General features: G+C 34.0%; 2 protein-coding genes across 2 annotated transcripts; one reads left to right on the top strand and one right to left on the bottom strand.

Moving 5' to 3' along the window:
* Nucleotides 1–729: 729 nt before the first annotated feature.
* Nucleotides 730–4,431, top strand: LOC141487497 (uncharacterized). Its single transcript, XM_074186584.1, has 2 exons — nt 730–1,067; nt 4,113–4,431. The coding sequence occupies exons 1-2, from the start codon at nt 866–868 to the stop codon at nt 4,241–4,243; spliced, it is 333 nt and encodes a 110-aa protein (XP_074042685.1). The 5' UTR covers nt 730–865; the 3' UTR covers nt 4,244–4,431.
* A 10,063-nt stretch (nt 4,432–14,494) lies between these two features.
* LOC141485926 (uncharacterized) lies at nt 14,495–16,098 on the bottom strand. The gene is made up of 3 exons (XM_074183607.1): nt 15,499–16,098; nt 15,218–15,439; nt 14,495–15,160 (listed from the first exon to the last, which is right to left on the bottom strand). The coding sequence occupies exons 1-3, from the start codon at nt 15,667–15,669 to the stop codon at nt 14,513–14,515; spliced, it is 1,041 nt and encodes a 346-aa protein (XP_074039708.1). The 5' UTR covers nt 15,670–16,098; the 3' UTR covers nt 14,495–14,512.
* Between the last annotated feature and the right edge of the window lie 453 nt (nt 16,099–16,551).

Below are 16,551 nucleotides of genomic sequence, written 5' to 3'. Positions count from 1 at the left end.
AAATAGAAAAAAGTTTTTTTTTGCATAATGCAATGTTCATATGGAAGTATTTTTTTAAAGTATTTTTCTTTCGTGTAATTCAATGATCATATGGAAGCAGCTGTTTCGAAAGGGCTTTTTTCTTTCAGTTTGTGTCTGACAGAGTTACTCCTTTGCATGATTCACACATCTTCATATAAAATAGAGTTACATTTCAGAAACTGATTGCTTCCTTCCTTTCATTGGAAGATTCCCACATTTTATGTATCGGAATGTAGAAGTAGAAAGCCAAAACAGGGAATTTACACTAAAAAAAACGAATCCTGGGAATTTCCGGTTAAATTAATTCCTGTTGTTTAAAAGCAACTATTGTTACCATAACAGAAAAAAACGTTCTGATAACAATCTGTACTTGCAATCTAACAAGCCGATTCCGGTTAAAGTGACTTGACATACATTAATCAGAACCATACGTGCAACCGGAATAAAACACCGTGAATGTTACAGGAATATCTAGTGAAATATAATATTTTTGTGAATATAACCCAACACAATTTGTACGACTAACAGAATGGATACATTAAATTCAACAGGAATGCTTGGTTTCCTTAAATAAATTTAGATTATTCTACCGGAATGAATCTTGTTCAACTAACAGTATATTAATACATGTAATATTATATTCCTGTTATCTCTACGATCCACGCCACTGTTCTAACAGTTCAGAACGTAGATTTTAACAGAATTCGCGTGAATCCCACAATTCAATCCGGTACTCTGGGGCAGTACGTGCCGACGCGGAAGCCGTCATTCGTGTTGGTTATTGGATATGCATATGTGATGAGTGGCAAGTGGAGTGATTGTGAAACTTATTAGAAAAATAATTATGTCAAGAGCTGCAAATTCTGAATATGTATACTATTTGGTTCCTAGTGTATTAGACTTAGATCAAATCCAAGATGGGAAAGAGATAAATTATACAGTAATTAGTGAAGTGACAGATTCGATGGAAGCAGAAGCCAGCGCCTATAATGTCGCCGGCTACCTAAGAGGATGGGGTTTGGCCAATTACATTGAAATATTCAGAAGTAAGTGAATTTCATTATTACGTATTGTTTGACTATGAAGTGTCTGTCACTAAAACAATGTTCATTGAAGTAATCGTTAAGCAACGAATAAGCACTAAGTGTTGCCAACAGTACAAGCAAAAAATAACACAACACAACAAAGTTTTTGTTTCGGGGTTGAAATTAGATGATTTTAATGTATTTCCACGTGTTAAAACCGAAAGTGACCATAAAAATTATATATTAGCTCTTGTTTTCAAGATATAGTATCATTATATTATATATATGTATATTGAGTTTTCAACAAATGAAATATTTCATCACCAACAGTTGGTACACATGTTTGTTTACATAACACCCCTCTCATCAGCTGTTCTTAAATAGTAAACATAACCTGTGTGAGTTTGTCAATTGTACGCACGTGGTTGCTATTGAAATTATCGTGTGGAGTTGATTTTTAAATTAATTTAAGTGCTGATCTGAAATGCCTCGAAAGTGTGTGAATTCTGTCGATAGCTTTTGCTATATATGTGGTGAAATAACATTTAAGGCTCAGAAACGTAAAATGACACCTATCGTTAAGACAGCCTATGAACATTATTTTGGTGTGAAAGTTGGGGACCAAGATAAATCATGGGCTCCTCATATATGTTGTAATTCTTGTTCCGTCATATTGCGAGAGTGGCTGAAAAATAAAAACCGAGCAATGACTTTTGCAGTACCTATGGTTTGGCGTGAGCCTACCAATCATACAGACGACTGTTATTTCTGCTTAACTCCTCCCATTAAGCAAGGTTTATCTATGAAGAAAAGAGGAACGGTTAAATACCCTAATCTCCCATCTGCTCTGCGGCCTGTACCACACTCAGACAATTTGCCAGTCCCTTCTCCACCCCAAAACTATGAAATTTTAGAGGAAGGTGATGAAGACTGTTTAGAAGGAGCAACCCATCCTTCTATATCCTATGACCCTGATTTTGAGGTAAGCGATAGGTCTAGTGATCCGCACAGAATTAGTCAAGCAGAGTTGAGTGACCTTATAAGAGATCTTCGCTTGTCTAAGGAAAAGGCTGAGCTGTTAGGGTCAAGACTACAACAGTGGAATCTTCTAAAACATGATGTGAAAATATCTCAGTACAGACAGCGTCAAAAAGATTTGCTTCCTTTTTTTTGAGAAAAAAGAAAACCTCGTAGTTTGTTCTGATGTTAATGGTTTGATGGACTGCTTGAATTTGGATCACACTCCATCTGAATGGAGACTGTTTATAGACTCTTCAAAACTAAGCTTAAAAGCTGTACTTCTGCATAATGGAAATCAGCTACCCTCTATTCCTATAGGTCATGCAGTTCACATGAAGGAAACGTATATAAATATGAAAACACTTCTCCAATCAATCAAATATGAACAACACAAGTGGCACATCTGTGGTGATCTGAAAGTCATTGCTATACTCCTAGGAATACAATTAGGGTTCACCAAGTACTGTTGTTTTTTGTCTGTGGGACTGTCTGTGGGACAGTCGAAATAGAAAATCTCACTATAAAAAAATGAACTGGCCTACACGAGACCTAAACCCTAATGAGAAAAATGTAGTTTACGAGCCTCTTGTAGATCCTAAGGATGTTCTCCTTCCCCCATTACATATTAAGTTGGGACTAATGAAAAACTTTGTGAAGGCCATGGACCAGGAAGGACAAGCTTTTAAGTACTTGAGAGCAAAGTTTCCCAGGTTGAGTGATGCTAAAGTCAAGGAAGGCATCTTTATTGGGCCTCAAATCCGTGAAATCGTAAATGATCCTGCTTTTGACATGATTTTAACAGGAAATGAAAAAAGAGCCTGGGAAGCCTTTGAGGGGGTTGTACATGGGTTTTTAGGTAACAAAAGAGATGATAACTTCACAGCATTGGTTAAAGAGCTTCTTCAAGCTTACCACCAACTTGGATGCAACATGTCCTTAAAAATTCATTTTCTTCACTCTCATCCTAATTTCTTCCACAAAACTGTGGATCTGTGAGTGACGAACATGGAGAAAGATTCCATCAAGACATTGCCTTAATGGAACAGAGATATCAGGGCCGTTGGAATGAAGCAATGCTTGCAGACTACTGTTGGTATGTGTGTAGGGATGCTCCAGAAGTGTTTTATAAAAGACAAGCTAAACGACAGCGATCTTACAATGAATCGGATGGACTTAATTGAAATTTGGTGGTACACATTTCTTTTTTTTGTCAAAACACTAAGAATAATGTTTTTTTTATCAATTTTGTACTTAAAATATTCTAAAAGAAACATAACAATATTGTTTTATGTACTTTCACTTTTCACGTATAGTATAACTACTCTTTAAGATTAAGTACTGTGTATATCAAAAACCAGAGCTAATAAAAATTTTTCATTGCTATTTTCGTTTTTATCACCCCAAAATTAGTAGAAATTGACTAATTTAGTGTAGGAAACATTCAAAAAATATTTTTTTGTTGTGTTGTGTAATGTAAACAGCAAAATTTGGTACCTACCTAGTATACAACTAAAACGATAATAGTTTCAAATAGTTATTTTCTGAAAAATTATTGAAAGGACATTATATACGATTTGACTATTTTGCTTAATGTAAATTATTCATGTGAACGTTTCAATCGTAAATATGTATAATTATTCAACTGATTTAACTAAATACATATTAGCAAAATGATTAATTATAAAATAAATATAGGTAAATAAGGATCTAACTCATATATATTAAGACCTTTCAAAATCTGGTATAAAACAAATGCCAGTGCCCTAGATCTTCTCCTTAAAATGTTTTCGAAATTGTGTTCAAAGTTTTAATAGTATATTGTACCTATAACTATAGTGCGGGTATTGTCGTGGGGTTTTGCTGTGGTCCGGCAAAACCCAGAATTCAACCAAAACATTGATGCCAGCTCTGAAAGTCTATATTCCTATATTTTGAAATAGGTTCCAGAATACTATGAATAGAATCTATTCATAGTATTCTTTATACCTAGGTCCAGATTGAAAGATACCTAGTAATGATTTTTTTAAATTATTATTTTCTTTTTAGTTGCTGACTTCAATGTTATATACCCAGACCATTCAGAGGCACTAACTAGAACATTTCTCCTGACGAAGGAAAGGTTGTTAAATACCATCAAGACTCGCATAGACTCATCCTCAGTGCCCAACATCATTTGAAGGAGTTGCTAAAGCTTGCAGAAAATATTTTTTATTTGTTGTGAGAATGACTGTCTTTTTATCATGTTTATAACTTCACATTGTCCACATTATAACGAAGTGAAATAACTATTTATTATGAAACATTTATTATGAAAAAAAACATTGTTTTTTCAATAAACAAATGTGAACTTGAACATTCTAAATTTCACATGTTTTATACCCGACCTATATTAGAAGTGCATACTCCGTTTAATGTGTATTTTACATAGTCTGTCTCAATATACTAGACGGACCCCTAGAAGTGGCGAGCAACTGAAAATAATTTTAGTCTCTTAAAGAAGAGCGAACCATATAAACCTATGAGGTACCTATTTTTCACAGCCGTAAGAAGTTCGCTGTTATTCAAAGGGAAAATTTTATTAGTGGTTGACTTCCCCTAGAACAAAATAAGAGCGTTTGTAGACAGTAATTCCGGAATGGAATTCGCTAATATGTGTCCGGAATCAGGAAAAATTTTTCTTTATATTTATTATGGAGTCTCTCAATACTGATATTCAGAGAATGTTTCTTTGATTCATTGAAATAATGTTAAGATACTGTATAATAAATATATGGAAAATTCTCCCAAATTCAAAAAACATATTCGATCTATGAGCAGAAGACAGAATGTGTTACAAATATAACAAAATAGCAATTAATTGACAGGAAGTGCCATAAATTACAACAATGCTCCACGGTAGAACTAACTGGAAACTTCTAGTGAAATTCCATGGAAAAAAATGTCAAAAACAGATGGAAATTACTGTCAAAGATACACAGGAAATTAAATATAAAATACGAGAAATTCCAGTTGAATACTAGGTAACTACAGGAAATTCCTGTAAAAGCTCGGGTTATAAGCTTCGAATACAACTAACTAGTACTGTAATGTATAAACGAAAGTTCTGTAATTCAACGGAAAATTCCTGTTGAATCGACACCAGAGTTCCGGTATAAGTAAAGTAATTCCTGTTTCAGTTAAGGGTTAATTACTGGAAATTCTTGTAAAAACAGGAAATTTCTGTTAAATCGAAATTACAGCTCCGGTAAATGTAACGTAGTTCATTGAAATAACTGGAACATTCCAATTAAATCAGTGTAACGATTCTGTGAACAGTAATAGTATATTATGCAACGATCATGTAATGATGGTTATTAAGACACGAGCACTAACCGGGATACGAAACGAGCCGAAGGCGAGTTTTGTATGGTATATGCGAGTGTATTAATAACCATTACATGAGAGTTGCATACGCTATTTTTTCTAAACCCGATAAATAATGAAAAACTATAAATATTATATTTGTATTGAACACATTTACAGTAATTAACTTATATTTAAAAAAAAAAAACACAAACTTAATGGTATTATCATGGATATATGAAAACTATAAAGATTCTAATTATATTTATATTGAATATAACAACTGTAATTAATCTGATCTTTTAAAAATATTGGAGTCGATGGTATTCCTTCTATATCGCTGTTTTCAGACATTTTAATAATATAGGTAGGTAATATGAAAACTGATTTTGACAAATAAAGCAATTAGTTACTTAGGTTAGAATCTAGGACAAACAAAGGAACAGGATTCTTGATTGAAAAATTATGGGTTTCTAATGGTTGATAATCTGTATCGTTATGAAAAATCTGTATCATAATGGATATCATTATGAAACAGATTATGGTCATATAAGTGTATTGTTAGAGTACGGGTGTAGAAAAAGTGTACTCCGGTTTTCGTTACATTATTATTTTCCTGTTAAAATAACAAACTGCAGTTTGGTTGCAGTTATTGTTCTAAAACTTGTTATTTCTAAAGGAATTAAAAAACCGGAATTGTCACGTACAATTAACAAATATTCCTGCTGTTGCTTATTTAGGGGAATTTTCTGTAAAATTCGCCGAATTCCTTGTATATCCTGGTATATTTTTTTGATAGTTCCAGCTCCCGAGCTCTCCTTGCTATGAATGCACTTGCCGTTGCAATTGTCATCTACTCGATGAAAATATAATTATTTATCATTATAGCCAACGTGATTCGCACAGACACCGCTTTTAGAACACATCAATGATTTTTCTGTAGTGCTTGTGTTTTATTCTTGAAAAAAATAGACTTCTGATATGATGAATTGGTAGGCGGCTAAATCTTTCACAAAAACATTATCGGAAGGGCGAGCAAATGCATACATCTAGAGCTTCGGCTCTACAACTGGCCAGATAATAATAATAATAATAATAATAATATAATGATAATAATGATAATACTAGTTTATTAATAAGTTTGTACACAGTGATATAAGTGGGTGAAATGTACACTATGACAAAAGTATTGTCAAAAACATCAATGGGCGCATTACATAATACAGTGCATTCCATTTAAAAGGAAATTATTGGAAAAAACCATTGATGGTGCTCCACTTGTTTATAATTCAGTTGAGGCTCATAATTGTGAACAATTGAAAAGGAGGTTGAAACGTCATGGGCGTCCGCAAAAAGAAAAAAAATAGCTGATTGAGAGGTTAGGTATCAGCATTTGTTTACTATCTAAAACATATAAAAAATATTATTTACACTTTCATTCTTATTAATAATGTCAATTTACTTGATGTGATTGAAAATATACAGAGTGGTCCAACGCAAAAATGCTCGGACAGGTCAATTTTGCTTTGAGGGGGACACTTTTCAGATGTATTTTTCTACCTGTGCCTTCAATCTCCTAGCGAGGGTGAGTAACAACCCTAAAATTTTGAATGGCAAGTGGGGTCGAGTGATATATCATTTGAAAGGGCACAAAATTATCTTTCCAATGATACCTGATTTGTTGTATTCCACTCAAACATGTAGGTATTATGAAGAGAAACAACTACAACCCAGTACTTTGAAATGTTTAATTGACTTAGTAGAATCCTACTTCAGCAAGTGCTGAAAATGTGACCCATTTGCTTCCATACAATAGTACAGATTTTGTTCAAATCTATTCCTAACATTCTGTTGCATATCAGGTGTTATACTTCTGCACTCTGCTGTGATTCGTTGGCGAAGATCTTCTATGAACTCGGGATGCGTAGTAAAACATTCATTTTTAAAGTTTCCCCAAAGGAAAAAGTCTGAAGGCGATAAATCAGGTGACCTGGCAGGCCATTCGATGGGGCCTCTCCTTCCAATCCACCGTCCAGGAAACCGGTCATCTGAAAACTCTCTTTCCGGAGCAACATAGTGAGGAGGTGCTTCATCTTGCTGGAAATGAAGCCGATCATCATTATGATTTTGGTCAATTTCAATTATTTCTGTTATAAGAGGATCAATTGTATCTTCAAGCATGTTCAGATAGACTTCACCAGTTAAATTTCCAGGAATAAAAAGTGGCCCTACGATATGACTACCTAATATGCCACACCAGACATTGATTTTTTGAGGGTACTGGGTATGGACCTCTCGGAATAAGTGTGGGTTACTGTCATCCCAGTAACGGCAATTATGCCTATTCACAGCTCCATTCAAAAAAAATGTTCTCTCATCGGAAAAGCACGTGTTGAATGATAGGTGCGGATCATCAATTAGTAGCTGGCTCAGTTGTTCACAAAATTGCAGCCTTCTATCAGGATCCTCTTCATTGAGTTTCTGTACTAATTTAATTTTGTACGGATGAAATTTATAGGCTTTTAGTATCCGTATTATGGTCGAACGGGAGACACCTGAGGCTACATCAAGCTGACGGGTACTTTGAGTATGACACAATCCAACATGTCCCAAAACAGCGACTTCCACTGCTTCATTTCTGATCGGTTTCCGTGGTTGGTGTTCCACATTACAGACAGATCCGGTATCGACAAACTTTTGGACTAACTTGGCAACGTACGAATCATTCACATTTTTCCCGGGATGACTGTTATTAAAAAGGCGAGCAGTAAGTCTAGCACAACTATTATGTTGATAATGAAGTTTAACAATTTCAACTCGTTCAGGAATGGAATAAACCATTTTTACAGTAAAGTTGAAATAATTTCAAAAGCAACCGAACTGAATCAATGAACGTTTGCCTAAATTCTTTTGGTACACTCATCTGCTGTTGTTATTTGAACCAAAAAACGCACGAGAGAAATTGAGGAATGTAGTAGTGATAAAAATGCCGTTTTTTAAGCATTTTCATTAACACCAAAAATATCGAGTGAATTTTCTTGCTTTTTTTATAACTATTGAAGTAAATACAACAAATTAGGTATCATTGGAAAGAGAATTTTGTGCCCTTTCAAATTATATATCACTCGACCCCACTTTCCATTTGAAATTTTAGGGTTGTTACTCACCCTTGCTAGGGGGTTGAAGGTACAGGTAGAAAAATACATCTTGAATGTGTCTCCCTCAAAAGCAAAATTGACCTGTCCGAGCATTTTTGCGTTAAGTTACAAAAAAAGGAGAAAAGCAAGGTGCATACTTTTCGTTGGACCCCTCGATATTTCAGTTGACAAGAGTATTATTTATGGAACTAATAAATAAATGAAGCCGTTAATATTTTGAGGCTGTACATATGACATTATTAATTAGAGAAATGAGTAAATTCTGAATTGAATACGTTTAGTAATTTTTATTAGAGGAAAATATTTAATACAACATAATATATATGAAATTTATGAAATTTACAGTCAAAAATGCAGTAAGGAATAATGTACGTATGTTGAAATTCCTGATAGCTTAAAGGATCAGGGTTTTGTTCAGTTGGACCACTTTCTCCAATAAAATGTAGTGAGCAAATATAAGTATCCTTGGTAACATCATCAATAGATTTGAAGCCTTGGTCACTCCTGCCACATTTCTCCACCCATAATTCACATTTCTCACATTTTGCTCATGCTTCAATATGTAATTTGCTTGATGATTTGATTTTTTTTTGGATATTCAAGACAAGGCTTTGGAAAATTTATAGAATAGTATGTGTTGGTTTTGAATGATTTTTATCGTGTATCACTTTTACATACTCCATAACAACACCGTTTTGTTGTTCCTTTTCGTACAGATAACATAATTATAATGGAGTATAAACATTTTTTTCTGATTATTTTGACTAACTACTTTTTTTTCACTTCTTTAACAATTAATAAACTTCAATTCATATTTTAATTTTTAAAACATGAGGTGCGGGCTTTTTAACATGGTTGTTTACAAAAATCAGTACGAAAAAGATGGCTGATACTGACGCATGCGCACAAAAAAGTTTGTTATGAAAAGGCATATGCAGTCCTCACATTTAATTTTGTAAATTCCAGACTCTCCCGAATTGTCGACTTTGTCTTTTGGAGTTCCCAAAAGGCTCTGTAGTGTATGACTTGTTTTAAAAACCACCTTCATACCTAGTTCCTTGAAAATCCTTCCAAAGTTTTTCGTGTATTGGTGATATGGAACTGAGATATATTTATCTTGGTTTTTGTCTTTTCTAAAAGTCGAGATTTCGTTCAATCTCAATCTAAACTTCTTCTTCCCTATTATGTCATCTACAATACCCCTCGAGAAACCGTTAGTGGCTGCTATTTCCTGTATTGTACGTTTTTTTTGTGAACCTCTCATGTGATAGAGGAAAAGTCAAAAGATGCACCCTCCTGTTACTAATAAAAGCAACCTTCAACCTGGAAACGGTCTTATTTCATACACAAATTAGTGAGAAAAATGAATTCATCGATATCGTTTTTATTAAAATTATTTTTCTCCAGTATTTCCCTGAGGTGTTGCAATGTCTGTGGAATTGGGAGGCTAGGAAATAAGGAACTAAAATAAAATTAAACCAAAATCTCACCTTCTTGCAGAATGATGTTTTTTGTTCGTTGTATGAACTCTAAAGAGTTTTTTTATACTAAAACCTTGTTCCACAATAGACAAGTGTTCAAATTCCTTAGTGAGTCACTTTGCTATTTGGTAGGTAGGAGATCCAAGAGCCCGGTTTGTTGATTTCTGGGGGGCAATATAGTTTTGACACCATTGGGTTGATAACTTGTAAGTTCCGTTTCCGTTGAGGGGTAAGTATGTTGTCGCATTTCTTGAGGACGTCTTTTACGGGACGTCTGGTAACGAGTTTCTGGGCAATTTCGCATACGGTCCGTTAGTAATAAGAGTATTGACCCTTTCGTAGTAGTCCGCTTTATCCAGAATTACTACTTTGTTACTTTTGTCGGCTTTCGAATAAAAAATTTCTTTTTCTTTCAATCGATTGATAAGTTTCTTTCAGTTTTTATTGTCGTTTATTAAATGCTTCCGTTTATCTGTTATCATGTTCCTGGAGATTTGATTGCTGACTTTCTCCCGAATCAGTCCCTTCGAGGAATCAGGCATATATTGAGTCGAACTTTCAACACGGGATGCCAAATTTCAAACCGTTGCTCAAAAGTTTGATCTTTTCCTCATCAAACGATTGTGATGAATGATTTTCGACAATATTTTTGACTTCCGGAGTAGCTTCTTTTGGTTTATACTTAGATTAAAGGGTTATGAGTTTCTTATTTAGCACACACATTTTTCTGATATATTTTGATTCAATAATCCGAAAGATTCCTCTCTGAAAGTCATCATTCTAATCTGTATGTTAGTTTTATTATATGGACTATAGCTACCTTATTTTAAGGGACTATGGTTGATGCACAGATGATCAGTTTCTGAATCAAGCCATTTTTCATTGGCAAATTTCTGGACTTTATCAGATATTCGCCAATGTTCAATAATGTTCATTTATTATTATTATCATTATTATCTTGATTATCATGAAAGGAAAAGGCGAGTTCTGCTGCGATTATCGGATAAAATTATTTCTGTAGGTCGTATAATCATTGTAATAGTAAATTCAAGCCTCAGGATATCACTGAATCACTCTAATTTCTTGACAATGAGTTGAATTATTTCTGTTGGTACGATTATTCTGAAAATACTCTGAATTTGATAAAAAGAAGGCTTCTTAATGGAACATTTGTTAACTAAATATTTTCAAAACAAATGGAAACAGAAAAATCTCAATGACCTGATAACCCATATAAGGTTTACGCCCACGAACAAACGGAAGCTTCGCATATCGACTGCTTCTAGTTTTCCTACTCTTCCATCATGAATTTCATTAGCACACAGCATAGAGCCTAGCATCTAGGAAGTGGCAGTGCATTGCTGCTGATAATCGCTGAAGATGCCCGTCGCCCTTATGAGCGAAACGTCATGAAAGTCAATCTCTTTATTGAAATACAGCTACCTAGTTCGAATGACCACAGTACTTATTCTACTTTCGTCAAAACTTTATACAGAGACGAAATTGTATTTTGTACCCAAAACGGTCCGTAGTTTGAGTCAAATAACTTCTGGAAGGAAGCACCTTCAAAAGTGAAATTTGTTACAGTGATAAAGTGTTGAATGGCCAATAATCCCATGTAAGTTATATTATGATATGTTATTTCATTGCTTCGATACATGCAAAAGTTTGTTGCACTATTTCAAACAATAACCAGAAAAAAGCAGCAGATAAGAAACGGCTGTGTGCGAACAATCCTCTACACACCGATCGAAAGTGGGTTTTAGACAGCTGTGTACCAAAACGTCGCTTAGGAACGTTTTTCCTCCTCCTGCAATGTCAATCACCAATGAGGACTTATTCAATATAATAGAAAAAGGAAACGAAGAAATAAAAAAAGAAGTGAATGGTATCAAAACCGATCTTAAAAAGGAACTTGAGGTAGTGCGGAAACAAAACGAAATACTAGAGAAAGATGTCCTGGAACTGAAAAATGAACTGAATGAATTGGAAAGAAAATCAAAAAAATATAAGCTAGTGATATATAGAGTGGAAGGTGATGAATCGCAAACACAAAATATTACTATGAACATATTCAATGAGATTCTCGAAATATCGTGTACAATCTGTGATTTCAGAGACATCTATAGAATAGGTAAAAATAAAAATACTACAAGACCAGTAATAGTAGAATTAGCGACCATCATAAATAAAAATAAAATCTTGGAAAAAGCCAAAGAGAAACCACCTATATTGAAGAATAAGAAAATCTACATATGTCAGGATTATACTCCTGAAGATTATCATAATAGAAAAACATTAATTCCCCATTTGAAAGCTGCACGAGCAAATCATCATCAGGCTTTTATTAAAAATAATACGCTGGTTGTTAATGGTAAACCTTACTCTTGCGAGGAGCTGAGGGACAAACCCACCGAGTTTTTATTCACTAAGGACATTTCTATCCAAATAGGAGAATATTATCAAAAATCCATAAGCGAGCCGAATACACCTGAACCTGAAACAGCGCCAGAATCATTCACGTCTTCCATTTTGAAGGACCAAGAAAAAAAGAGGAAACTTGAGCTGACCCCTACCAAATCAAAAATTTTTACTCGAAACCAAAAAAAAAAATCCTAATTTTCTTCAAGTATGGTTTTTTTTCTTTTTTTTTAGTATCTGTTGAAAAGAGACCCAAAACAAAATTGAATCAATTTATCAGATCTTACGAATGTGAAACAATATCTGGGCGATTAGTAGATGATATCAGTAATTACAATAATAATTTTGGAAATGAGTGTAGTTGTAAATTTAAAATATTACATATGAATATTCGGAGCGTAACAAAAATCATGATCTATTTTCTATATTCTTGAATCAGGTCTCTGAAAAGTTTGAAGTTATTGTTTTAACTGAAACATTTGAAATAACCGATGTTAATATTTATAAAATACCAGGTTATAACACTATATACAGTCAAGGATCATTAAATAGAAATGATGGAGTTCTTGTATATATTAAAGCAAATCTATGTGGTGATCATAAAATTATCCGAATTGCTCACAGTACAGGAATAGAATTATATCTGGATTCGAATCGAACCAAACCGTTACAGCGGTGTATAGGTCTCCAAGTACAGATAAAAATGAATTCAATGCAGATCTCTATGACTACCTAATTTTCATATCGTTATTGGAGATATCAACATGGATTTGCCGAAGGATGGTAGTTTTGAGGTGGAAGAATATAAAAACATTATGAGCTAATTTGGTTTCATCTCTCACATCAATAGAATACCAAGACCTAATAGTAAAACTTGCTTGGACCATATATATGTAAAAAACAATAATACTCATACAGATCTCAAATCATTTGTATTCAATTATGAAATAACAGATCACTTACCTATTTCTATTCAGTATAATTATGATTCAGCAAATATAAATAAAATACAATCCGAAAACTATTAAACGTTCACAAACTATATCACATTGAAAAACGAAATAATGGAAGAAGAGTGGTTAGACATCTATAATGAGAGAGATGTAAATGAAATGATGTGCTCGTTCTTAAAAAAAATACAAAAATACTTGAAAAAACACACGAAAACCATCAAAGTTCATAAAAATAAAATCAGAAAAAAATGGATAACCCCTAGTATAATAAAACTTATAGATGAGAAAAATTATATATACCTACAGACAGATAAAGGCAGGCCCAAATAATTATAATGATAGTGACAATCAGAAAACTAACAGGAATCTCAAGAACAAAATACGTGATGCTATTAATCAATCAAAAAAGAAATATATGAATGACCTCATTCAAAACTGCTAAAATTCTTCCTTCAACCTCTGGACTGCTGTAAATGATATTTGTCCGAAACAAAAGTATAAGACTCACATTGATTCAATAGAAATAAATGATCAAATTATAACAAACAAAAATGATATTGCGGATAAATTTAACGAGTACTACAGCGACTTGGGAAAAATTATGCAAATAAAATAAAAGAACCTGAACATTTTGTTGAAGCTCTCGATTACTTTGAAAACAGTTTTTTTCTAACCCCCACTTCCGAAACTGAGATAACTGATATCATCAAAATTCTGAAACTGAAGAAATCGCCTGGCAGGGATGATATTAGATCTGAAACCGTCAAGCACCTGAACTATGAAATATCTAAACCTTTAATTTTTATCATCAAGTGTTTTACAAAAGGAAAATTTCCTGATTGTTTGAAACTTGGCATCATCAAACCACTATCCAAAAGTGGAAATAAACAAAGTGTTGAAAACTATAGACCAATTTCATTAATATCCGTTTTCTTAGAGATTTTATTTCTGACCGGGATATTATAAGCTTATATCGTCATAGTTACGCTATCAATAAAGAGGGTCATAACTCCCTTGGGACATTATAGATTTTATAATTCCCTCTACCTTTCACAAGTAAAAATAAATAGAAATGAAAACTGAACCATATTTTATTTATTCACGTCATTACACATAATAAATGTACAATTTTGAAATGTTCTCTGAAAATTACTTCCGCCACTGGAAACAATTTCTTCTTTTGTATGGCTGGAGCTTCTGTTCACTACAGTCGAGGTACCTGCCTCTTCTGATGACAAAGTAGACAACATACGCGCCGTTTTATTTCTCAATTCCATGCTATCCTCCAAATACCCCTTCGCCACCGTGGAACTTTTCCAACCTCCGTGTCTTTTTAAGTTAGTCATAGTTGCTCCTGCATTGGCTAGAGCAGTAGCAGAAGTGCGACGAAGGCAATGTCCCGTATAGGAAGATGAGTTTGGCAATCCTAAATACATTGCGATTTTGCTGGGGATTTTCCCAAACATGTTTTTTCCAATTGGCTGAGATGTACATTTATTTTGTCGGAAGCTCAAAAAAAATCGTTCAATACCTTTAGGACGCAAAGACATATAAAGTCTTAATAAAGGCAAAGCGGAGAACTCTTTTTCATCCACAACTGTAAATTTCTTCGATACACCAGTTTTACTTTCCGGTACGTTCACTACCATAACGGAATCCCGGTCCTCTATATCCGATATCTTCATATTCAAAAGTTCCTGACTTCTGCATCCTCCAAAATAACCCATAATCAAAACAACCTATAACAAAAAAAAGGAAATAAATACACACAAAAAGGAAAATAAGAAAAAAATTACCTTATGCAATAAATGAATATCATTAGGAGCGTCCTTTAGGAATCTGATAACATCTTTAGGAGATAAAACAGCAGACTTTTTCGGCTTATAACTCTTACTCTTCCGTTTCAAAAAAGCTTGTAGTTCATTGAACTTGGTGATATCTCGTTTCTCATGTATAGTCACCATTGATTTTAGCATTGACCATTTAGTCCATAAAGAATTCGGACTATACGTTTCTGACTGAAACGAATAAACACAATTACTACCAAATCTACCGAAAAATATAGAAAATTCCTTACCAGTTCTTGAAAATATGCCAAAAATACAGTTTCAGTGACATCTTTTGGCATAACATTTTTCCGTGTCAGCCAGTCCAGATATATCTTGTATTCTTTTTGGTATACGGCTTCACTTTTCGATGGAACTAATGATTGTCTTGCTTGTTCAGCTTTTTTCAAAATATCCTCCATTATATTTGGGGTAGAAAACACGTTTTCACCGCAAACACAGCTTGATAACAAAGTTCTGTTTATAAACAAGTAACATAGCAACAACCTAGCAACAAGAAAACTCTACTATAATCAACGGTACCTGATTCAAATATACCGGGAAGGTAATGAATTGGTACATTTTTCCGTTTCAAAAATGAACAAAATTTTATTGAAATCGGCCAGAAATAAAATTATCTATGTACCACGGGAATTAATGAGCCTTAATAACCTCAGGCAATTGCTGTCCCTCGGGCCAGAGGCCCTCGGGACGCAAACTTTGCCATCGGTAATTAAGGCCCTCCTGATTCCCTTGATACATAAATAACTATTTGGAAAAGTTTTGCAAAATAGAATCTCAAAGTTCTTTGAAAAATTCAACATTTTCTCCGAGAATCAATTTGGCTTCAGAGAAGATCGCTCTACAGAGGATGCAATTTATCTATTAACTCGTGAAATCTATAGTTCTCTGGACAGAAAAATTCCCCTGTCATGTATTTTCGTCGATTTATCGAAAGCTTTTGACACCGTATGTCATAAAAGATTACTACATAAGATCGAGGTTCTATGGAATAAGAGGTCCAGCATTCGATTTGTTGACGGATTATCTGTCTGATCGGAAACAAATGGTGAGGATTCATGGGGTTTTTAGACGCCCGAGGGTCGTGACCTATGGAGTGCCGCAGGGTACCATTCTAGGACCACTTCTATTTACCGTTTATATGAATTCGTTGATGGAAATCGGATCAACGGGAAGTCTCTTCAGCTTTGCAGATGATACAGCCATTATGTACAAGGGAGAATCTTGGTCCGACCTGAAAATTGAGGCCCAAATAGACTTTCAAAAAATATGTGATTGATTTA

Source organism: Leptinotarsa decemlineata, unplaced genomic scaffold (genome assembly GCF_025532065.1).
Source record: "Leptinotarsa decemlineata unplaced genomic scaffold, Ldec_3_MD MMD2_P_RNA_scaffold_2, whole genome shotgun sequence".
NCBI lineage: Eukaryota > Metazoa > Arthropoda > Insecta > Coleoptera > Chrysomelidae > Leptinotarsa > Leptinotarsa decemlineata.
This window is presented reverse-complemented; position numbering and strand designations above follow the sequence as displayed.

Coding starts and splice junctions, on each gene's coding strand:
- LOC141487497 (XM_074186584.1), top strand. CDS start 866: ATGTCAAGAGCTGCAAATTCTGAATATGTATACTATTTGGTTCCTAGT. Junction 1,068..4,112: donor TTACATTGAAATATTCAGAA/GTAAGTGAATTT, acceptor TTTTCTTTTTAG/TTGCTGACTTCAATGTTATA.
- LOC141485926 (XM_074183607.1), bottom strand. CDS start 15,669: ATGGAGGATATTTTGAAAAAAGCTGAACAAGCAAGACAATCATTAGTT. Junction 15,440..15,498: donor TGGCATATTTTCAAGAACTG/GTAAGGAATTTT, acceptor TATTCGTTTCAG/TCAGAAACGTATAGTCCGAA. Junction 15,161..15,217: donor ATATTCATTTATTGCATAAG/GTAATTTTTTTC, acceptor TTTTTGTTATAG/GTTGTTTTGATTATGGGTTA.